The sequence below is a fragment of the Hakea prostrata genome, chromosome 11, assembly GCF_041222555.1.
Source record: "Hakea prostrata isolate BN-2017 chromosome 11, UWA_Hpros_2, whole genome shotgun sequence".
NCBI lineage: Eukaryota > Viridiplantae > Streptophyta > Magnoliopsida > Proteales > Proteaceae > Hakea > Hakea prostrata.
Window position 1 is genome coordinate 9,393,117 of NC_142610.1, and position 24,396 is coordinate 9,417,512.

The window sequence follows — 24,396 nt, forward strand, 5'->3', positions numbered from 1 at the left end:
AATGCAGGCTACACAAAAAAATTCATCCTCATTACAAGAAGAAACTAAATCAGGAAATATTTTCTTAAGAGTTCTTAAAGGGGGGGTGATCTAGCCTACGGTGCCATTGATGAAGGTCTTATATTACCGAATGGACCTGATTAGAAGATGTAGTCAGAGCAGAAGTAGATCCTTCAATCAGCTCGAGCAAATAAAGTCCATTGTCTAGTTTACCACGTCCAGTCTCCTTCTCTGTGACCAGATCCTGGAAGACACATAAGATGGGACAAATGTTACTTTACAATTCAAGTCATGTGTAAGACTACTGATAGAGAGCAAGTTAGTAGAGAAAGAGGGAACATGTAAAACTTTAGACAAAGAACGTGATGGAGAATGTTGAATGGTCCCTTTTCCAGCAATGGAAGAATAGGAGCCATCAACAATTCTAACTTTATCCTTTCCAGAAGTTGGAGAATATTGTAAGAAAAAGGAGGATAAACCTGTCATATGATCTGTGGCTCCTGTATCAATAATTCAAGGAGTAGAAACTAAAGAAACTTGGAAGCCTGTAAAAGTTTTACCTGAAGTAGCAAGGTAGGAGTTGGTTTTGTTAGTAGAAGAAGCAGTGGTAGAGGCTGTACTGGCAGTAGAAGATTGCAGAATACGACGCAAAGTAGCTAACTCCTATTGTGGAAGACCAATGTCTGCAGAGGGTGTTGTGGAAACTGTCTCAGAAATATGAGCTTTCAGTTTTCCTCTTTTTTGTGCTCTTTTTTGCTCAAAATCAGCAGGCTTCCCATGGAGCTTCCAACAATTGGCCTTGGTATGATATGGTTTGTGACAGTGTTCACACTTGACAATCTCCTTAGTTGAATAAGATTTAGTGCTAACAAACTGTAAGGCTGATTTCTCCACAAAGGGAGCATAAAGCATGGTTAATCGACGGCTTTGCTCACACTGAACAAGTGCATAAGACTGTTCTAGTGTAGGAAATGGAGAACAACTTAATACTTGCACTCTGATTTGATCATACTCCACATTCAAGCCTGCCAAGAAGTCATATACCCAAATCTTATTAATGTGCATCCTACAAGTAGTCACATCATCTGGATTAGTGGGGTGATAATCCCCATAATGATCCAACTCCTGCCAAAGAGATCGGAACTCAGCATAATATTGGGCCACAGTCAATTCCTTTTGGGTAGTCTCATGAAGCTTCTTTCGTAGCTCATAAACCTGTGCATCGTTCCCCAACTGTCCATATGTTTCAGTAGTAGCTTTCCAGATTTGGGCTGCAGTATCAAGTAATAGGTATCCATGGACAATATTTGGATTCATGGAGTTCAAAAGGAATGACATAATAAGAGAGTCATTCGAGATCCAATTATCCTGTGAAACACATGTGGTAGTAGGTTGGATAGTGGGTCCTGTAATGTGTCCAACAAGTCCTCTTTCGGCAATAGTCAAGTAAGCAGATCGAGACCAAATCAAATAATTTGTTCCATCAAATCTTACTAAAAGAGGATGAAGAGTGGAATAATGTGCGGAGACAATGGGAGCAATAATACCATCGGTAGTTGCCATGTTGAAAAAAATGCTGCAGTTCTTCAGTCGTCTCCTTTCAACTGAAACGTCGCAAAATGTAATAGCCAAACCACAATTCAAAATGTGCATATAAGAAACACCATGTGTCTTTCTTTCTTTCTTCTTCTCCTTTTTTTTTGTGTGGAAAATGACAAATACGTCCCTAACAAATCTGAATTTACAATTAAGTCCCTGAAATTATGCAAGTTTATACAAAAGTCCCTGAAATTGTGTAAATTTGCAAATAAGTCCCTGAAACTTATAAATTTTCAATTAGGCCCCTGAAACTATGTGTATTTACACATAAGCCCCTAAAAATTCATAGATTTTCAAAGAAGCCCCTGACAATATGCACAATTACCAAAATATCCCTGAAAGAATTTAAATTTACAAAACCAAACCCCTCTAACCTACGATGTTTGTTCCGTGGAGGAGAAGGGAGGGAGGAGGAGAAAACCTGGTTCGATTCAAAGCAGAGCAGCTTCTTCTCTTCTACTTTCCTCTATTTTTCTGGTTCTATTCAAAGCAGGAGCAGGAGCAGCAGCAGCTTCAGCTTCTCTTCTACTTTTTTCTGTCACTGTTCTTCTCGAATCGAGGCGGTGTTTGTCTTCTTCTCTTCTTCCTTCCTTTTCTTCTTGGTCTTCCCTAATCAAACCCACTGTAGTGCAGCGGAACTGAAGATCAAAGAAGAAAAACTGAACTGCCAGAAAAAGAGCCGATAGTTGTGATGGGTGCAGTGGAACTGAAGAACAGAAAAAGGAGACGGAACTGCTAGAAAAAGATAAAAAATAAGGAGCCGATGGGTTTGTGATGGGTGCAGCGGAACTAAGAACAGAAAAAAGACGGCGGAACTGCCAGAAAAAAGAAGAAAAAAGGCGATGGGGTTTTTTTGAAAAAAATTCAGGGAATTACGATGGGTTTGAAAAAATTAGAAGCAAGAGAAGAGATTTTTGCTTTGTTCTCTCGTCCCTAATCGAATTTAGGCTTTGATACCATGTTGGTAGAATGGCTTATTGATCAATGATCTCAAGCCCTCTATTTATAATTAAGTGGAAAGTACACTATTACAAGGAATAGATTTTTACAAGAATACAAACTCTAATTGAACTTCTAGTAGAATCCAACAGTTTTGTGTCTCACACATCATCTCCTCTTCAGGAGATTGAGATTTCACCGAGGTCCTAGTGAGTTTTTGAAATATGGCACAACCTTAGAAGATGGACTACCAACTTTAGATCTGTCCATCAGATTTGTTATTTCATCTGCTTTGATGTCATGCAAGCGTTACTTGACACCTTTCTGAGATGTTAGTTTCCTATAGACAGGCTTATTTTTTTAGTTTCTTGTTCCTTCTTCATTCCTTGTGTCATTTTGGGCTGACTTTGTTTTCTTCTGTTTTGTCTTTTTGTCTTTTTTATTTTTTATTTTTATCTTTCTGTGGACTTGCACTATTAACATTGTTCCTTTTGGGGCCCCTTTCTTTAATGTATTTTCTTAATGAATTATTATTCACCCCCAAAAGGGGGAGAAAAAAATAAATGTAAGCTACGACCTGGTTAAGAACATATGGTTTATGTGTTTGTCTCTACATACAAATGTTGTCTTGATGTATACATCCATAGATCTCATTATTATATAAAAAAATGCACATGTAAGACTACAGTAACCCCCCCCCCACACACAAAAAAAAAAGGGGGGGGGTGTGTGGGAATGTATATAAAAGACTTTACTCAAGGTAATTCTTTTTGCAGGTGATCTATTCTGGATATGGTTGCACCCAAGGTTGGTTCTGCACACCTTGCATCAGTGACCCCAGTTTAAGGTTAGCCAACACTTCAACCCGTTGGATTGCAATTTCATGTTGCATTTGTACGTCAGCTTGTCTTTTGATTTATTAGGGTCGAATAAGCATCTGGTCCTTCTGTTTCTCCTGGTGCAATATTCTATATAATAATGAATTACTTTTACTTTCATTATGTTATTCTTAACTAAATGATCCTTTCTCCTGGTGCAATATTCTATATAATAATGAATTACTTTTACTTTCTTTATATTTTTTCAACTAAATGATTGTTACAACTTACAAGTAGTTTTATGAATTTAACCATTCTCTTCCTACAATTATCACAATTAATCAATTCTGTAGTTTTTGTTTTCCCAAGGGACAACTTAAACAGTGTTAGTTTTTCCTCCGTTTTATTGTTATGGATACTGCTGTAGGAGCTTGACATGAACAGGAACTGTTGGAATCATGGAACCCCATGAAAATTGGTCTTTTGGGGATAATTATGGAATAAATCTTTTTATGTTGTATGAATAATATTGTATAAATAGTTTAAGCCGTAGAAGGAGATCAATATGATTTATATGTTTAGTTGAGTTATTTTCACAATCTACATATATCATGCACAGTTGTGATTATATCTTATGAATCTAGGTTAGTATGCACTTAACTAAATTGATGAATCCTCTCAATTTAGCATCCAGTTTTCTGAAAAGGACATTTGAACTAACATCCTTGATAGATTTAAAAGCTAAAACATCCTTGTTAATTTAAAATATTTTCTTGAATTTCCTTACTCCTTAAAACCCTAAAACCCTAAAACAAGAAATGCCATATCGATTTAGCTATCCACATCCACCCAAACTTGAGGGATTATATTCCTGGATCACATTACCTATAAGTTTCAGCTTGTTTGGACAACCCCAACCATAGCTTCCCTTTGTTCTTGTTGGACCTAAAATCAAGAAATTATAACTTTATAACCCAACTATCCAAATCCTTTCAAACTTTGGGAGTATCCAACCTCCATCCTGTCCAAGTTTCACCTTGTTGTGAAACTCCTAGATCATCCATGCACATAGCTTACAGATATCTTTACTTCTTCAAATTTTCAAGAAATTACCCTTTTGCCTTGAAAACTGAACCTAGTTTTGAAACTTGACCTCACCCTCCCTTAAGATTAATGAGCATTGTTACATAGAAAATCATCTTCAACTTCAGCCACAGAAGTCTCCATTGACCACGTATCACAGAACTCTCTCTATAACCAATCTCGTTCCTTCTCCATTTGTTATGCTTTCTTGCCCAAGTCTTTGGGGAGATGCATCCTTCTTGCCACTAACGCGTGTTTACTGTTGATTAAGCTTTCCAACATCAACATTTAGGTGTTTTCTCCAGATTTAGGTATCCCAAATTATTCTAGTCTTCACTATGGTTCCTACTCACGTCAGAGTCATAGTATGGTGGTATTAGGTCTTCTGTTATTGGTGAGATGTTCTTATACCTTGTCCCTATACCTGCACATCTGCCAACATACATGTACCCATAGTCCAAATTTCGACCAAGACAACCAAAATTTCAGTCGAAATCTCATTTTTTTTCTTCCAAAACCTAAACATAACTCCTTGAGTGAAATTTTATTTCCAGGTTTCAACTCATCTCGATTGAAATTTCAACCGAGATGGGTCAAAACCTGCAAACCGATGGGCTATGCTTTAAAGCTCCCGATATATCTGTCGAGTTTTATGAAGTTCACAGAAGTCACAGGATGATTCCGGTTGAACAGTTGACCATTTTGCTTCTTTCAAGCTGTTTTTTCACTCAAAATCCACCCCTCCTTGGTAGTAGCATGTTTGTGTATGTGATGCAGCACAACCAGAAGTTACTGTTCATGGTACAATAGGTGAACGGTAACCTAGGAGATAAATCCTCGTTTGGTGCTCTCCAAATCTAGCTTGCAAGGAGATAAAATAGGAACTGTTTTCGTGGGAGTTTTAGAGATGATTTAGGATTTTGTTATTTTTTTTTTCTCGCTAAAAGGATCATTATATTAAGCGAAGAAAAATATTAAAAATACATCAATTAATACCTTATAAGGAACCAACCTCCCTTACCCACAACAACTGTTGCCCCCAATACACCCTTCCTCACTGGTTCCTACTCAGATTAGAAAACCACTAACTCATAAAACGAAATTTAGGACGTCTAGAGGCATCCTCATCAAGTTCATTAAGGATTGAAGTTGACCAAGGAATGTTAATATCAGAAGTTCTTGTCCTAGCTGCAGAATTTGCCAAAAAATCTGCCACTGTATTAGTTTCACGATAGCAATGTGAAATCTTCCAATCTATAGTCAACAAATATTCTTGTAACTCTCTCCACATATGAAAGATATACCAAGCTATTTTCTTCTGCTGTATTAAAGTCACTACAGCTTTTAAATTACTTTCTACCCAAAGCTTTGTAATTTGTAAATGCCTTGCCCAACGTAATCCGTGAATGAAAGTTTCCAATTCAGCCTCAAAGTTGGTTTTAACATCTAAAAAAATACTGAAATTGAAAACCACCGTAGCAATTTCATTTCGAAATACTCCTCCACCTGCAGACCTTCTTGGATTGCCTAAAGAAGACCCATCAATATTTAGTTTAACCCAACCTGGCAGCGGAGGACACCAAAAAATTTCTTGTGGAGGAGCAGCACTAAAGATAGAGAAGTGAAGGCCCAGTCTTCTTGCATCCGAAAAAATGGTAGGAGTTACTTTTCTCCCATCCATTTTAAAGCCAAACTGTACTAAGTCTGAAAAAATTAAACTCACCACCTCATCAGTCCTGAAATTTAAATTTTCAAACCGGATTTGATTGCGGACCATCCAAAGAAAGTATAAAAGCAAACAAATCCATTAATCCAAGCGATCATCAGAAGGAGACTGTGAAGCCTGGTGTTTCCAAGCCTTGAACAACTCTACAATCGAATCTTTTACTGTCTAGCTATAACCAAACTTTGCTGCAAAAGCTTCTCCACATCCACGTGAAAATGAGCGGTGAAGAAAGAGATGTCCTATGTCCTCTGAAGCTTTACCACATAGATTGCAACAAGAGCCCAGCATAATCCCTTTCCGAGTCAACAAGGCATCAACAGGTAGCCTATAATGAAAAAGTCTCCAACAGAAAACTTGTTGTCTAGGCTGCAAAGAAGTCTTCCAAATACTTTTAGCCCATTTCAGTTGTTCTCATTTTCTACGATAGAGATCCCATGCCGATCGAAAACTAAACTCTCCCCCCACCAAACCTTGCCAATGACAAACATCAACAAAACCAGCACAAGGAATAGGATATAACATAATAAGAGAGATTACCTCTTAAAATTTGGCACTGTCCACTGACGGAAATCTCCACTACCCTTGCTGTAAACAATCTGCAACAGTCAATTTCAAACGACCCTCTAGATCTAGAGGAATACCAACATAGTCTGCAATGGTAAAATTCCCCAACCATCTGTCAAACCAGAAATTTATGTTCTGACCATTTCCAACTGACCACCGTTCATTAGTTTGAACAAAACCCCAAACCTTCCTCAATCCCAACATCAAAGATGACTACTGCCCATAAATCTTTAAATTTCCCCTTTTGTCCACCATCTTCCCCTTTAAAAAATGAGCAAAACCAAAGTGTTTATGTTTAATTGTCCAAGCCAACTTGCATAAGGAAGCAAAATTGACATCTCTTAATCTCCGAATACCCAAACCACCCTCACATTTTGGAGTACATAGTTTTGCCCAAGACACTGTAACCTTCTTCACAGCCTCTATACTCCCTGTCCAAATGAAGTTACGCATCCAAGCCTCTGCTTGAGAAATAATAGAGCTAGGCCACCAGTACACTGAAAAATTATGAATTGGCATGCTAGAAATAACTGAACGTAGCAACTCCACTTTACCTGCCAAAGATAACAGCTTTCCACACCACCCTTGTAGCCGATTCTTAATCTTGTCTAAAACTAACAGCAATCTGACACGAGTAACTCTTCCTTTAAAAATATCTACCCCCAGATATTGAGTAAGAAAGAGAGCAATTAGAATATTTAATATGTCCACAATTTTCTGTTTCCGATTAGGAGGCCCACGTCCAAGAAAAAGCTTACTCTTCTCCAAACTGATATGTTGACCCGAAAATTCTTGATACTTCGATAAGAAAATTTTCAAAGCTTTAACATAACATAAAGAAGCATTTGAAAAAATAAAAATATCATCAGCATACATTAGTACGGAAGGAACTTCTACTCCCCTGGGACCTGGGAAAGCTCTCAATCTACTAGCAGCTATCAAAGAATGAAGGCCCCTGCATAGTACCTCTTTTGCAAGAAGAAAAAGAAGATTACGTAATCATGTAATTCAGATTTGCAATCCGTGTAGGATATCTAGGATAAGTTTTAGCTAGTTTTAAATTCCTAAGAGTCCTACTAGGATCAGTTTTTTTGTTAGTTTTAAATTTCCAAGAGTCCTATTATGGTTGCTTTCGTATGGAAGTATGTTTTTATTATTTTTTTTAATTGTAATCAGCTGCATGGAATAGAAAAGAAGGTGAATTGAAGCTTCCCTTCTCTCTCTCCTCTTCTGTTCTACTTCTTATGAGTATTCTTCTCCTTCTTCTCCTTCTTCAAGTCTAGTGCTTCTCAAATTTCCCCTTCTTTCTCTCTATCTAGTCCTCCCCCATTAATGTGGGTTTGGGGATGGATTGGGATCAGGTGCATCATTTGTGGACTCCATCTTTGGATATCCATTAGGACCCTCACACCTAATCCTGCCAATTCAACTATCATCATTGGGTTATAGTCCATGGCCTGATGAAACAATGCCTAGGCTGGGATATCTAGCTTATGTTCCTATAGAAAGGCAAGTGTCGAGTTCCTAAAGAACTATAGGCATACAACTACATGGCTTGCTTTTGTCTAGTATTCGGAGTATGCATCTCGAGGATGGATCCACCTAGACACACAACTTGGAACTGAAGCTTGGGATTTTTTTTGGTTATTGTATTTATAATTTTTTATGAAACATATAAAATATGTAATACAATTTGTTCAATTTTATGAGTGTTTGTATTTTTCGTAGTCTAGTGTGAAGGAGAAAGTGGGGGCTTGCTTTCTCCAGCAATTAGACTGTGCATTGAACAAACTCTGGGTTGTAAAAACTTCTGAACTCTATGGCATTAAGTGTGAATTTTTACTCGTTAAATATTCTAACCAGCTCATATGTACTTGAAAAACCTGGAGGTTGTTGACTGCACACACTCCAACTGCTTGAGAAGCAGTCCCCACTTTTTCCTTTAGATTGATCCACATATGCTTCAGCTCCTTCACATTGGTCCACATTATATTTGCCATTTTGTATCAAACATTTAAAGTATGTAATACAATTTGTTCAAGTTTGAATTATGTTGCATTCAAGCAAGGTTTGTTTAAAGTATGCAATACAATGACACTTGTATGCAATACTTTAAATGAAACTTGCTTGGAAAGTATGCAGCACTATAAATGAACCTTGTTTGTTTGATACCAACACTTGTATCAAACATCTAAAGTATGTAATAAAATTGTATACTAACGCTTGAACAAATTGTATACCTTAAATGTATGCAATACTATAACACTTGAACCAAATGTATATCAACACTTGAATGATAACTATTTATTGGTTTTTTAGCAAAATACCTCTGCTGTTGTCTTCTTTATGATTTAAATAGATAGTATGCAAGAGATCAGATAAAAAACCATGTAAAAACCCTTGAAACCTAGTATCAAAACAACTTGGGAAGGTTTAGGCCAAAATTTTGATACCATCTCAGTTTCAAGGCTGGTCGAAACTGGCCTTGAAACCAAGATTTTGAACCTTGCTGTAACCATGGTGCAAAATTCGGTCGAACTTTGGTTGCTTTTTTAAAATTCCGACCCTAGGTTTCAGGCCTTATATGACCTCCATTTCATCTAATTTCTTGCCTCTTACCTATTTAAAGCATAATAAACACAATGGAACTAGTAGTTTGCCCAAAAAAAAAAAAAAAAACTACTGAAAAGTTATCATTCAAGTATATTAACAAATGATTGATTCTATCATGTAAAAACTGTATTGCATATTGGCATAGAATAATTAGCATACATGAATTGTTTTATAGAATGGTTACATATACAACAAGTCAACAAAATACAATGACCACCTAGATCAAGTGATGGTGTCCACATATATTAAGAGGAGCAAAAAAGGTATTTGAAGCAAAGGAGTTTTGGAAATTAGTTGAAAATGGGATAGAGATAAACAAAAACCGAGGAAAAACAAGTTGGAGTGTCGAAACTTGCAACATTTTGGTTGAAACTTTGTACTGGGAAGAAATCTTGACAGTTTCGTCTCGTTTTTTGAAAACGCAGGCATTTCGACCAAAATTTTGACCATTTTGGTCCAAGTTCATTCTATGCTTGTAGCCGATGCCACCAACACCTTATGATCCTTTTGACAATTTTTTTTTTGTACTTCAAAAAAATTCATTGCCGCCATGGTTGCCTATCTTTGGAAAGTTTAAAGCAATTAGATCCCACTTTTAATCTTTATCTACTTTCCAATGTGAGTTGCGTGAATTTTGGAAACTCCACCATGTGAATTACTCTCCTAGAGTTATTAATAGGCTTAAGTTTCCTTTTGCATTAGCACATTCTGATGGTTGGGGGCCTTGCCCCATTTGTTCTAAGTTGGGTTCCATATACTTTATGACATTTGTTGATGACCATTGTAGGGTCACTTGGTTCTATTTAATTAAGAATCATGTTAAGCTATTTTCTGTATTATGTGCATTTGTATCTGAAATCAAAATCTAGTTTGATGTGAATGTGAAAGTCTTATGCAATGATAATCCAAAGGAGTACCTCTCGACCCCATCTTCTGAGTTTATGACCCAAAACGGTATGCTTAATGAGTCTTCTTGTTTTGACGCACCACAATAAAATGGCATAGAAGAAAGGAAAAATCGCCACTTGTTGGAGGTTACCTGGTTCTTGATATTTGGAATGGAGGTTCCTAAAGTTTTCTAGGCTAATGTTGTTTTGACTGCATGTTTTCTCATGAAGCATATGCCTTCATCCATTTTATGTGGAGGTATTCCTTATTTTATCTTGTTCCCTTATAGATTCATACTTTATTATTTCCTTTTGCACCTCTTATTTTTTATTTCACTTGTCTTTCAATTGGGACCATTGTCCAGGATTGTCCAAATTGGATCATAGGGATTTAAAATAATATTTCCTAGGTATTTACAGACTTAGAAAGGGTATTGTTGTTATTCTCCGAACCTCCAAAAATATTTTGTCACTGTTGATGTATCCTTCTTCAATCCACCCCATTATTCTCCGCTTTTGTTTTATCTAATGCATTGGACGGTGACCTCCCTATCAGTTTGGTTCATTCTTCTCTACATGTCTCACCTTATGTTTCAACCCAAGCTCCACATGTCCAGATACAGGTATATACAAGGTGTCCTCGTGCAATTCTTCGTCACTCAGTGACTCTTCCATGACCTCCTTGGATGCAAATCCTCTAAGGGATGCTCCTCCTGCCCCAGTAACTTCAAATCTTGATACACTTAAAGCTCATAGAAAATGTATTCATAGTTGTACTCAGCATTCCATTGCTTACTTTATTTCTTATTCTTCTATTTCATCTACATCTAGATTGCTTTTATCTATTATTGATGCTCATCCCCTACCTGAGTACGTCGCAGACGCATTATCTGATCCTGTATAGAGGAGAGTTATGGAAGAATTGCCTGCTTGAAAGCAGAATGAAACCTAGGATCTTGTTCCATTACCCCTAGGGAAGTCTGTAATTGGTTGTTGATGGGTATTTAGTGTCAAAGTTAATCATGATGGTTCCCTTACTTGAAAGCCTGAAGGCAAGGTTGGTTGCAAAAGGGTATGCCCAGATCTATGGGTTGACCATCTGGACACGTTTTCTTCTGCGGCAAAGCTTACTTCTATTAGACTCTTAATATCTCTAGCAGCTACTTTCCGGTGGATCTTGTGGCAGTTGGATTTTAAAAATCCTATCTTGCTTGGTACCCTTTAGGATGAGATGTATAAGCAACCTCTGTAGTATGTTGCTTAGAGGGAGACTAGTGGACTGGTATGCAAATTGAAGAAATCCTTCTATGACCTTAAACAGTATTCTTAGGCATGGTTTGGCAGGTTCACTGAGGTAGTACTTAACTTTGGGGTATCTTGGTGCAATAGTGATCATTTAGTGTTCTATCGACATTCACAAACATGGATGTTTTTCTTGATAGTGTGTGTGGATGACATCAATTATTCCAAGTGATGATTTTATTGGAATAGATGCATTGAAGACATGTCTCTAACAGAAGTTTTAGACTAAAGATTTGGGAAAATTGAAATATTTTTTTGGGTGTGGAAGTTGCAGCCTACAAACGGAGTATTCCTTTCTCAACGATAATATGTGATGGATTTACTTACTGAGATAGGAATGCTTGGATTAAAGCCTCTAGATTCTCTTATGGATTAGAATGTGAAGTTTGTTCACAAGGAAGGAGAACTACTTGAGGGTCCTTAAAAATAGAGAAGAGTGGTGGGTAAATTGAAATACCTAAGAATGACTCAGCCGGAGATTGCTTTCCCTGTTAGTGTGATAAGCGAGTTTCTTTCCTCTCCTAGGACGTTACACTTGGAGGTAGTTATAAGCATGGTGGGAGATCTCGCGGTCTCGCCTGTCTCGCAGATATCTCTTTTCACATGGGGGAAATGGAGGCTAGGGTTGGGATATCGTCGCTCGAGATCTCGCCATATCCCGTACCGGTCTCGCGGAACCTTAATTTCCTTTTTTGTGGATTTTGGCAGAATTTTCACTAGCCTCAAAGATGGAATGTTTCTCGTCTTATGAATTTATGATTTAATGACTTATATAGAACCTAATGGTTGTATAATTATTTTATCCTTGAAAATTGAGATTGTGAACCTCTGGTGGAATTTTGATAACTTTTAAGTTAGTTGATGCATTTGCTGGTCTGCTTTTCATTGATATGCTTTAAAGGTTCTATATTACATGTTGTTAGCATTGCTCCTAATGCTACACTATGGGTAGACTTAGAAATCATCATAGGGTTGTTTCGCGCCACCCGTATCAGGCCTTAAATAAGCTAATACAGAACCATTGGGATCGTAAACACCCCGAGATGGGCCTGGTTACAACAATTGTATATCTCGACCGAGAGTTGGATCTCTCTTCAAGGGGGACTCCTCGGCGAGATCTTCCCCATGGTTATAAGTATTCTTTGCTATCTCTAGATGCCTATGTTTCCATGAGAGGTTTCTGAAGCATGGGTCTCCATGGACGGGAGGCCTGGATTGTCACTTTATCAAAGAAAGGCACTGGCCTTGGAAAGCAAAAGGATTGATTGCTGTTTGTCAAATCGGAGAGGGGATGGCACATAGACGTGAGTGATGGGTTACAGCTAGTTGGACTTCAGGGACTTTCAACTAAGTTAGTAAGTTCATGCATGAGAGGTGAAGCGGTGAATTGTCACTTTATCAAAGAAAGGATGAAGGCGGATTGATTGGAGTTTGTCACCACTGTTCATGTATACTGTTCACGTTGAAGTCAGTAGGGTGTTAAAGTATACATAAATTTGGAGTTTACTGTTCACGTGAACAGTATTTTGCTGTTGTTTTGATTATATTTTCTATTACTAATGTGGGAATCTTGCTACATAAGTTTTGGGAGTTTTTTAGAAAGCATAGTTTCTATTTTGGTGGTAGTTTCTATTTTCAGAACTTTCTATTTTAGGAGTTAGGAAGTTACTAAAGCTGTAATATTTTGTTTCCTTCTTCTAGAGGACAATTACTTGTCTCTCAAGTTGTATTAGATTCATTAGAAGCTATAAATAAAAGTGCTCTGTGATTCTAGACTCTTTAGCTAAGAATCACAGGTCTTTTCTACTAGTTCTTCATCTCTCTTCTCTTCTTCTTCTTCTCTCTTTTCTTTGTTCAAGTTCAACTGCTATTTTGATTGTTTAAAGCTTGTTTTCTAACATGGCATCAGAGCTTTTTTGAATCAAAATAGTGTTGTTCTCAATATTCTCTTCTGAAATTTTTTTTTTGTTTCCTTGGTGTGCAGCCACCTAATGCTGTATATTATGGACTGTTAGATCAGATATTCATGTGAACTGATCTTCTCTACCTATTACCTTACTCTTACACATTCCAGAACTTGGATACCTTTGTTACCTCTCTCTTTTTTTTCTCCTATTCTGTCCTAAGGTTGCAGAAAATTTTTTTCTGCTCATTCTACTTCAAGTTTTGGAAACCTGATTTGAGTGCTATCTACCTTAGTTTAATGTCTTCACTTACACGTGACTCAATCATGAGTACGGCTGAATCAAAAGGATCTCAAGGAGATCATGTAAACGTTCAAATTACATCTATCAAGCTCAAAGGTAGTTCTAATTACTTGTTGTGGTCACAAGCGGTTCGGGTGTACATACTTGCAAAAGGTAAGCTTAAGTTCATTGAGGATGAACCTCCTGCTGAGACTGACAAATCCTATTTTAGTTGGATCCAAGATGATGCAATCATCAAAATTTGGATGTGGAATAGTATGGCACCTGATATTGCAGCGAATGTTATGTTCCATAAGACTGCAAAGGGAATATGGGATGATTTGCAAGAGACTTATTCCCAAGCTAAAAATATGACTCGGATTTTTAGTATTTATGAAAAGCTATTTCAATTTCAGCAAGCTGACAAGTCTCTGCAGGATTATTACAACTCCTTTAAAGGCATGATGGAGGAGTTGAATGTCTTTCAACCTCTCACCACTGATATAGAGAAGCTAAAGGCCCCACGGAATGAATTTTTTGTGTCTAAGTTTCTTGCAGATTGAACCACTGAACTGAAATCTGTCAAAGGACATCTTCTTGCTGGTGAGCATGTCCCTAATCTTAGTGAAGCATATTCTAGACTTCAACGTATTGCCTTGCCTGAAGGGAGTTCTCCAAACAAAAGTTCTAAAGGAGAAAATTCAGCCTTCACTACCTCTTATGGAAGGGGACGTGGTCGTTGTTCAGGGGGAGTTAGTAGGTCTTTTGGAGGTCGTGGTGTTCAACTGTCTGATAAGACATCTCGACTTTGTACTCATTGCGGTAAAACAGGGCACTTAGTGGAAGCTTGTTGGGCCAAACATGGAAAACCAGAGTGGGCCAAGCACCTTGCCAATCATGCCGTTTCTGATGGTGGTACTGATATTGTAGCAAACAACGATAGTGGTCTACGGATCTTCTTCGGGGGACTTGTCTAAGACTCTAAGAGATGATGTAAGCCAAATCCTTCGCCGATTGCAAAATATTGAAACCGGCGCTTCCACATCCACTAGTACTTTGCTGCCACACTTTCTCATGCAGGTAACACAACACTTCTCACTTCTACTCCCACCCCTTGGATCATCGATTCAGGGGCCTCTTCCCATATGACTGGTAAGTCATCACTTTTTAGCTCTTTTTCTAAATCTACCACTAAAAATTCTGTTGTCATAGCTAATGGGACTTCCACACCTATTCTAGGCTCTGGAAGTGTTTCTCCTACACCTTCTCTTACTTTATCATCCGTACTTCATGTTGCTAACTTTCCTTTTAACTTATTATCTGTTAGTCAATTAACTAAAGCACTAAACTGCTCTGTGACTTTTACTCCCACTTATTGTGTTTTCCAGGACCTTCACACGAGGAAGACGATTGGTGGAGGGTGTGAAAGGAACGGACTCTACTATCTGGACTATGCTACCCCTATTGCGGCTCTTTCTGATGATTGTGTAGATGCTCTCCAGTGGCACTGTCGTTTAGGCCATCTGTCTTTACCTAGATTAAAAATTGTATTTCCTTCTTTTAAATCAGTGTCTAGATTAAATTGTGAAGCGTGTGAGTTAGGGAAGCATCATCGTGCCACCTATCCTCCACACTCTATCTCTCGTAGTGAGTCCTTATTTTCTTTTGTTCATTTCGATATTTGGGGCCCTTGTAGAATTAGTAATAGGCATGGTTTTCGATATTTTGTTACTTTTGTTGACGATTTCTCCCGTCTTACATGGTTGTATCTTTTAAAGGATCGGACAGAGTTCTTAACTACATTTAAAAGTTTTATTCATGAAATTCGGACTCAATTTTCTCTTCCTATTAAAATTTTTCGGTCTGATAATGCTTTAGAATATGTGCAACGTGATATATCTAACTTGTGTGATTCTCTTGGAATGATTCATCAAACCAGTTGTTCATTCACTCCCCAACAAAATGGAGTGGCTGAACGCAAAAATCGTCACCTCTTGGAGGTTGCACGCGCTATTTTGATTCAGATGAATGTTCCAAAGAGTTCTTGGTGTGATGCAATTTTGATTGCTGGTCATTTAATTAACCGCATGCCTATGCCTTTGCTTTCTGAAAAATCTCCTTTTTCAATTGTTTTTCCCAATAGAGAACCGTTTTCAGTTCCACCCAAAATTTTTGGTTGTGTGTGTTTTGTTCACATACCACATCCTTTGGATAAACTTTCCCCCCGTTCTATTAAGTGTATTTTTCTTGGGTACTCACGCACTCAAAAAGGTTTTCGTTGTTATGATCCGGTTCTTCGCAAACAATTTACAAGTGCGGATGTGACCTTTTTTGAAGACACTCCTTATTATCTAAGTCAATCTGTGTTTGTTGAAAATATTTTGGATGATACTCCTCCTATTCCCTCTTTAGTTCCTTCCACTAGCAATGTTCCTCTACAGGTTTATCAGCGAAGACATAAGTTGCCAGAACATATTGTGGATAGTAGAGTTTCTCCTAACAATATTAGCGGCTCTCCTTTAGTGGAGCCTGAAGCTGGCCCTACGGATGTTCCTTCTTCATCCTCTCCACCGGCGGATTCTTCTAGTGGAGATCCCACTCTGCCTTCAGATGACTTACCAATTGCTTTAAGGAAAGGTACTCGTACTTGCACTTTACACTCTAACATTGTTTATCCCGTTTCCAATTTTGTTTCTACCTCTCATCTCCCTCCTAGCTTTCGTTGCCTTGCTTTGTCTATGTCTGCCGTTCATATTCCAACCCATCATACCGAAGCTCTTAAAATTCCTGGCTGGAAAGCCGCTATGGATGTGGAAATGGATGCTTTACATTCTCGTCATACATGGTCTTTAGTCAACTTACCTCCTGGGAAAGATGTGGTCCGTTGTCGGTGGGTGTATACAATTAAGTACCATTCGGATGGTACGGTTGAAAGGCTTAAGGCCCGCTTGGTGGCTAAGGGCTATACACAAACATATGGTGTAGATTATTTTGAGACTTTTTCTCCTGTGGCAAGACTTAATTATGTCCGTGTCTTGATATCTTTGGTTGTGAATTATGATTGGACTCTTTTTCAGCTTGACATAAAAAATGCATTCTTATATGGTGATCTTCATGAAGAAGTTTACATGGAGCAACCTCCAGGGTATGTTGCTCAGGGGGAGGACAGTGTTCGTGTTTGCAGGCTTCATAAAGCGATTTATGGACTCAAACAGTCTCCACGGGCTTGGTTTGAGAAATTTAGCAAGACTGTGGAGTCTTTTGGTTTTGTACAGTGTTATTCTGATCACTCTATGTTTGTTAGACGGCGGGGGTGATTGTGTTGTCATTATGGCAGTTTATGTTGATGATATTGTCCTTTCAGGCAATGATGTTGATGCAATCCATACAGTTAAGGCACACTTACAAAAATCTTTCCAAACCAAAGATTTAGGTGATCTACAATATTTCTTGGGGATTGAAGTGATCCGCAGTAAAAAAGGAGTAAGTTTGTCACAAAGAAAGTATGTGTTAGATCTTTTGATTGAGACTGGCATGCTTGCTTCTAAACCTAGTGACATTCCCATGGATCCTCAGTTGAAGTTAGGACGTGATGATGGTGACTTGTTAGATGATGTCCATCGTTACAGGAGTCTTATTGGGAAACTTATTTATCTTACTGTTACTTGTCCTGATATTTCTTATTCTGTTGGTGTGTTGAGTCAATTTATGCAGTCTCCTAGGAAGGCTCATTGGGATGCAGCGATGAGAGTGCTTCGGTACCTCAAGAGTGCGCCCGGAAAAGGGCTCATCTATCGACCAAATCGGAGTATGGACTTGGTTGCCTTTTCTGATGCAGATTGGGCTGGATCCGTCATTGATCGCCGGTCAACCACAGGTTATTGTACTTTTCTTGGTGGAAATCTTGTGACTTGGAAGAGTAAGAAACAATCCACCATTGCTCGATCTAGTGCTGAAGCTGAGTATAGGGCTATGGCCCACACCGTTGCTGAATTGATGTGGCTTCGTTCATTGTTAGAGGAAATAGGATTTCCAGTTTCTACCCCTATGAAAATGTTTTGTGATAATCAGGCAGCCACTTACATTGCTAGTAATCCAGTGTTCCATGAGAGAACGAAGCATATAGAGGTAGATTGTCATTTTGTGCGTGATGCAGTGAAGAAGAAGCTTATAGCAACTCCTTTTGTGAGCTCTACTGACCAACTAGCTGATTTGTTCACCAAAGCTCTATTCAGACCAAGTTTTCAGTCTATCTGTTGCAAGCTGGGCATGGGAGATTTGTATGCTCCAGCTTGAGGGGGAGTGTTAAAGTATACATAAATTTGGAGTTTACTGTTCACGTTCTTGTTCACGTGAACAGCATTTTTACTGTTCACGTGAACAGTAAAAAACAGCTTTTACTGTTCACGTGAACAGTATTTTGCTGTTGTTTTGATTATATTTTCTATTTCTAATGTGGGAATCTTGCTACATAAGTTTTGGGAGTTTTTTAGAAAGCATAGTTTCTATTTTGGTGGTAGTTTCTATTTTCAGAACTTTCTATTTTAGGAGTTAGGAAGTTACTAAAGCTGTAATATTTTGTTTCCTTCTTCTAGAGGACAATTACTTGTCTCTCAAGTTGTATTAGATTCATTAGAAGCTATAAATAAAAGTGCTCTGTAATTCTAGACTCTTTAGCTAAGAATCACAGGTCTTTTCTACTAGTTCTTCATCTCTCTTCTCTTCTTCTTCTTCTCTCTTTTCTTTGTTCAAGTTCAACTGCTATTTTGATTGTTTAAAGCTTGTTTTCTAACAATAGGGATTGGTAGGATATTCCTAACGAGCTAGGCATGTGCAATATATATGCCCTTGAATAAGGGGGAGTGTTAGAGAATATTCCTGAGATCCCTTGGGATCATGGGATTGCTCTGGCATTCAATTGACAGTACTTAACTCATAAATCCTAGTTTGTGGTCTTTTAAGGCCAATTAAGGGGAAACCCAACTAATAAATTGACAACCCATTTACCTTTCAACCCTTGGTTCATTTAAAAGAAAGAGCCTCACTTTGTGCTGGATTTGTATCGACTCTTCCCAGCTTCAAATGAAATTTGTCCTCGAATATGATGATGATGAAGATGGAGACAGTTGGAATGAGGGAAGATTTCATGACTGAAACCTTGACTCACATGGTATATCATGGAACACTGCCCAATGATGGTTGTGGGGAGTGGGGAGTGGAAAGGTCTTTAGACCTTGTGGAATGCTCCTGCCCAGGTCCCTGACCTGCTTGGTAACCAATAGTGGAGAAGGTCCTTAACCTTGCATCTTTAGACCAATCTTCAGCCAGTTAACTCAACTCTACTGCTCTCCTGTAGCTAGTTCATCCATAGCCTGATTAATGCATGGGTTTCCAAGCAGGGGAGCAATGCACAAAGATCCTTTAAACTAGAACTCGGTTCTTATTATAGTCAAACAGCTCTGTGAGCAATATTTCGAGGGGAGGGTCTTTTTGAGAAGTGGCTTTAAGGTTAGGACTGATATGGACAGGTGAAGGACTGACTTCAATTTCATTCTCTATGGAGGTGATGTAACCCCAGGACAGGGGCCAGTCTCTTGGATCCACTTTTAGAGCTCCAGCAGTGATTAGGGTTTAAACCTAGTTGTTTTTGGTCTGATCTCAGTAGAATTTAATGGATAGCAGCTTGCATTGCTCAATATTGTGTTTTGAACTCTAACCCTGCAGCTAGAGTTTCCAGGGTTTATGGGACTGTTAGAGTTGAGAGGGTAGGGTGACAAGGTTCTCCCAGGTTGTTTCTAGGGCTAGGAAGTAGGAGAATAAAATCTGATTCTGTCAATTAGAGTTTCAGATTGATCCTCATAAGTCTTGGGTGTGGAATTTAGGATTTTCTTCAAGCTTTAGGGTTCCTAGGGGTAATTAGGGTTAGGGGAATTGATGAATGATTGCAGCCAGGGGTTTATGATGAGACTTTTGACTGAAACTGAATCTTTAGTTACTTTTCTATGAGTTTAGATTCAGTCCTAGAGTTAGGGTTTTGATGGAGCCTGAGGGGGAAAGTGATCAAGGGTTTAGGGTTAAGGTTCCTGTCAGAGTCCAAGGTCACTAGGGATGGGTAGGGGTTGCCCTCAAAAGGGATTAAGGTTTGGTGGAGGGGGTTGGGGGTTCTTATTATATTAGGAATTCTGGTTTTTCTGGTTCTTGCAAGGAAGAAGAAGGAAGGGGAAGAAAGGAAAAGGTTGTGCAGGGAAAGTGGAAGAGGGAAGAGGATGGGTAGGGAAGGGGAATGCTTGTACTTAATTTTAGAAGAAGATCCTTGAAGATTTGCAGAAAACTTAAGCTTTAGTGGTTGCTATAGGCTTTGAAGAAAAAGGGCAGAAGTCAAATTGCAGAAACTACAACAACCCAGGCCAGGGTCTCTCCCCCACGACTCCAAGTCTTCCTTCAATAATCTCTTTATTCAATTCATTGAATCTCTTTGTTACATGGTGTGAGGGGATATTTATAGCCTTGTTACACTGAAGGAAACTAACCAGGACGCAACAGAGGAAGCCTACTTGGACTCAACTAGGGAATCCTTGTACAACTAAATGTAACTTCCAAACTAGGAAAAGGATTCTTAAGTAAGAGTTCCTAAACAAATACAACTTGTAAAATAAGATATCAACTTTAAAAAGGAATCCTACTTAAAAATTGGATTCCAACTAGGACTCCTACTCAGACACTGACTCTAACCAACTGACCAACTGAAAAAGTAGATCTTGGATCCTAAAATTTTTCTGGAATTAACTGGACCCTTTTGGACTTCATAGGGGGTGGTAAAATACCACTTTGGCCCCTCATGGTTGAGCCAGATTATAGGTGAATCTCTTGGGATCTGCTTTTGGGCTCAAAATCTGAGGTGCCCTATGGTTGTCAAACCTGGTTACATCAGGACTCCTAATAGGGGCTAGTTGAGGGAATTTAGGGGTCTGAGGTTAATGGCCTTTTAGGTTATGGATGGGGCCAAAATTTTAAGAGAATTGGGGGTAGATATTATAGCTGTGTTCTCTTCCTAATCGGGCTTTGATAATGAAATCTGCAGTTGCAAGTTTAATGGAGGTTTAATCCAAACCTGAAATCAGGAGCTGGGGGTAGAATGGGTAATGGTCCACCACCTTGAAAAGAGTGGAGGATAGAGACCCTGCCTAGGTCCTTGACTTGTTTGGTGAATTGACAGGACCTGTCTAACAGCTCTTGGTGAAAGTTGGCTAACTCCTGCCGAAGTCCTAGAGTTGCTTTGTTGTCAATGGAGAGGCTGCCCAACAGACCCAAAGAGAAAGAAGAGGTCCCTCACCATCTTCAATCCCCCAAAGAGGTCACCTGATTTGCTCTAAGATCAAAGATCCATTAGATAACTTGATGTAGGAGAAACCCTAGAAACTAGGGGACCTACAAAGTGGCTACTAGACTCTTAGAATTAACGCCTATTCTTGACAGATAGTAAAGAAAGGAATTTTGCAGCACTTGTAATCTGATTTATCATGCATGTAAGACAGTTAAAGTAGAGAAATAAACACGATAAGTCTTACTGGTAAGCACAACTAAACAAGAATCAATAGGGAAACAAGGGGATGGGGATCTTGGCACCATAATAATAAATTGAATGCAAGACTATTAAGAAACTTAAAGAAAAATAGAACTATCCTAATCAATATCAGATTTCTAACAAGGAATTCAACAATTAACAATGTAAAGGGAGTCTTAGGAAGTTTTGTTTTAAACAAATAATCGAGAAGTATTTTAGGAGAGATAATGTTACCGCTGATCTTGGCTGCAAAACAGGGTTAGAAAGCATCTAGGAACATAAATAATAGAAAGAAAAATATTTTGAAGAAGTGGGAATCCTAGGAAAGGAGAAAATAATATTCGAAGTAATGGCGTATCCTAGGAAAGAGAGTAGGTGATAAGAGAGAGGGAGAGAAAGAAAAGAAACAAAGAGAAGGGAAAGGAGACTAACGAAGACAACTAGACTAACAAAGAAGGAAGAAAGAAAAAAAAAAGAACCGTGGGTTTGGGGAAGAAGAAGAAGATTTCCAAGAAAGAAACTAGGTCTTTTTTTTGAGAAAAAAAGAGTAGATCTTGTAGAGGAGAGCAAGGAGAAGTTTCAGTGGGAAATAAAGGTGAAAGGAGGAGAGAAAACTTACCCGGAGAGAGAAGAGAAACCAACGGGGGAGAGAGAGAGAGAGAGAGAGAGAGAGAGAGAGAGAGCAGCCGTGAGCTTTTTCTAATCTTTTCTTTCATTCAAATTGCCAAAACGAATTTGATACATGGTTTAAATAAAAAAATTGATTCCTCACAACCCTACATGTTTAATTCCCAAAATAACCCCAACTTAAGTTGTATATATAACCCAAACTCAAAATAATTCATAATTGGGCCCAAACAGACTCTAGGCCCAGCCCATAAAGACTCAAACATGAAATCAAAATATTTAAATAGTAAACTACTACCCAACCCACTAAGACTTAGAAAATAACATGACAAACTCCCTATGAGCAGTGTTTCTCATCGTCCATCCACATAGATGCTGTCGTGGGATGATTTCTACGTCGGCGTCACCGGTAAACTCGAAACTGCTCACTAATGTCTTCATCATAACTTTTCTCTTCTTTATTCTTCCCTCGAGGTGGTATTTTTATAAAATGGCAAACAGCCGTACAATAGTCCTTTTTGGACTAAAAATAGAGACAAAAGATTCCTAAACTAACTCTAAGATTATATCCACATTTTTTTAAGGATTTTGAAACAAATATTAAACCCTAGTCTTCCTTTTTTTTATGGACTTCTAAATCAACTAAAACTCCTACTTCAATTCTCTAAATTAAATGGAGAAAGACTCTACTACTCAACTCATGAGCACATGTTTCTATACCTATTGACCCTAGGTTGATTTCTAATAGAAAAAAGCCTTGTTTGGTGCCACATCTGCATCACTTGCACAAATGAGAGTGCATATGGGATTTTAACACAGAACTTCCAAGTCAAACACCGAGCTGACTTTTCATACTCAACTCATGAACACATGTTTCTATACCTATCAACCTTGGGTTGATTTCTAATAGAAAAAAACCTTGTTTGGTGCCGCATCTGCATCGCTTGCACAAATGAGAGTGCATATGGGATTTTAGCACAGAACTTCCAACTCAAACACCAAGATGTAATTAGGGGTGTAAATGGATAACCGAAATCCGCTTCCGAATTCGCATCCGCATCCGTTTAGGGGTATTCGAATCCATCCGATTATTAATAGGATGCGGATATGGTATACCCCTTTCTTACCGATTGTTATCCGTTCGATAAAATTATCCGATTAAGTTACTTATTTAGATTTATTATTCTTATTTTTATAAATTTTAACAATGATATGTGACTATTTTTCTAGATTTTCTACTAAAATAGCTACCAAATGTGTTAAATTCTTAAATTTCAAACTTAGCCCTCACAAAAAAAAAGGTAAATGTGTAAACAGGTAGTCGAAAACTTGTATTCAATCTATATTCATGCCCATTTAGAAGAATCTACTTAAGAAAATAACTATCCGATTATCATCCAAATCCGACAGAATCCGTCTAAAAACCGATAGGATATTATCCAAATCCGTCCGAATATAATAGGATACGGATATGGATATACCACTATCCGATCCGAATCCGGTCCGTTTACAGCCCTAGATGTAATATAGGTTATGATTGGTATCTATTCTTACTCTTAACAATTATAAGTTTATGCAATTAAGATATTTTCACCAAGTGCTCTACTTTTCACCCAAGGGACTTCTGGTGCAAATCAATTTATATGCTTCATTCGAGGCTGAGCAACATGTACAATGATGATTTATGAGTTGTGTATCGGTCTATGCTCCTCACTCCTAGGAAGCATATATATGTGACTAGCCTGGAATACATTTTCTCTTGCTTTTCTTCATCAGAACTTCTGCACAGTTTTTTTTTTTTGGATGAATAACTTCTGCACAGTTACCATTAATGTCTCAGTAATAATATTTTGGCATCCTAACACATGAATTATTTTCTCATTCGAGTCAAAGTTGCTAAATCAATGGATGCAGGGGACTCAATAATATTCTACATGTGTATATTAAAAAGGTCAACCGTTCAAATTGGGAGCAGATTCAAGTTCCTTCGAGGTAGATTCAAATTACTCTTGATTCCAACCTATCTGTAATAATGTTATGTTTTTATACCTATTTGGATTTTTATAATATCCCATGTTTTTTCTTTTTTTGTTTTATCTTCCTTCTACTAATTTATATTTTGTATTGGTAGAGAATCTCGGTGAGGATTCTCAGCTCTATTATATAAGAACATGCTTGGAAGTTGGAACTATGAAATTACCGAATACTCTTCCCTCATGAATATCTGTGTATGGGTTTACAGAAAAATGTGTTCTGTATGTAAGTTCTGAAATTGTGATCATTTTATTGGCTAATTCATCAGAAGTTTCCACTGGAGGAAGCATATTGTTCATAAAATCTGTGACCAGAGATTCTTAGGTGCTTATGAAGAGTTAGTTTGTCCAACTATGTAATCTTTCGTCATTTCCTTTTATTGATGGACTGGAAAAGTGTTTAGAACAATTCAATTTCCACCATTGGAGCACATGGCTTTTCAGATTGAGTTTGT

The 24,396-nt window shown here is 38.1% G+C and overlaps 1 protein-coding gene across 1 annotated transcript in view; it reads left to right on the plus strand.

The window, feature by feature from the left end:
• Positions 1-24,396, plus strand: part of LOC148999973 (diacylglycerol kinase 4-like) — a 58,827-nt gene that overhangs the window by 27,655 nt on the left and 6,776 nt on the right. Inside the window, exons 8-9 of the mRNA XM_089140582.1 lie at positions 3,315-3,385; positions 23,823-23,900. Coding sequence (XP_088996708.1) covers positions 3,315-3,385; positions 23,823-23,900 — 149 coding nt within the window. The remainder of the gene's footprint in view (positions 1-3,314; positions 3,386-23,822; positions 23,901-24,396) is intronic.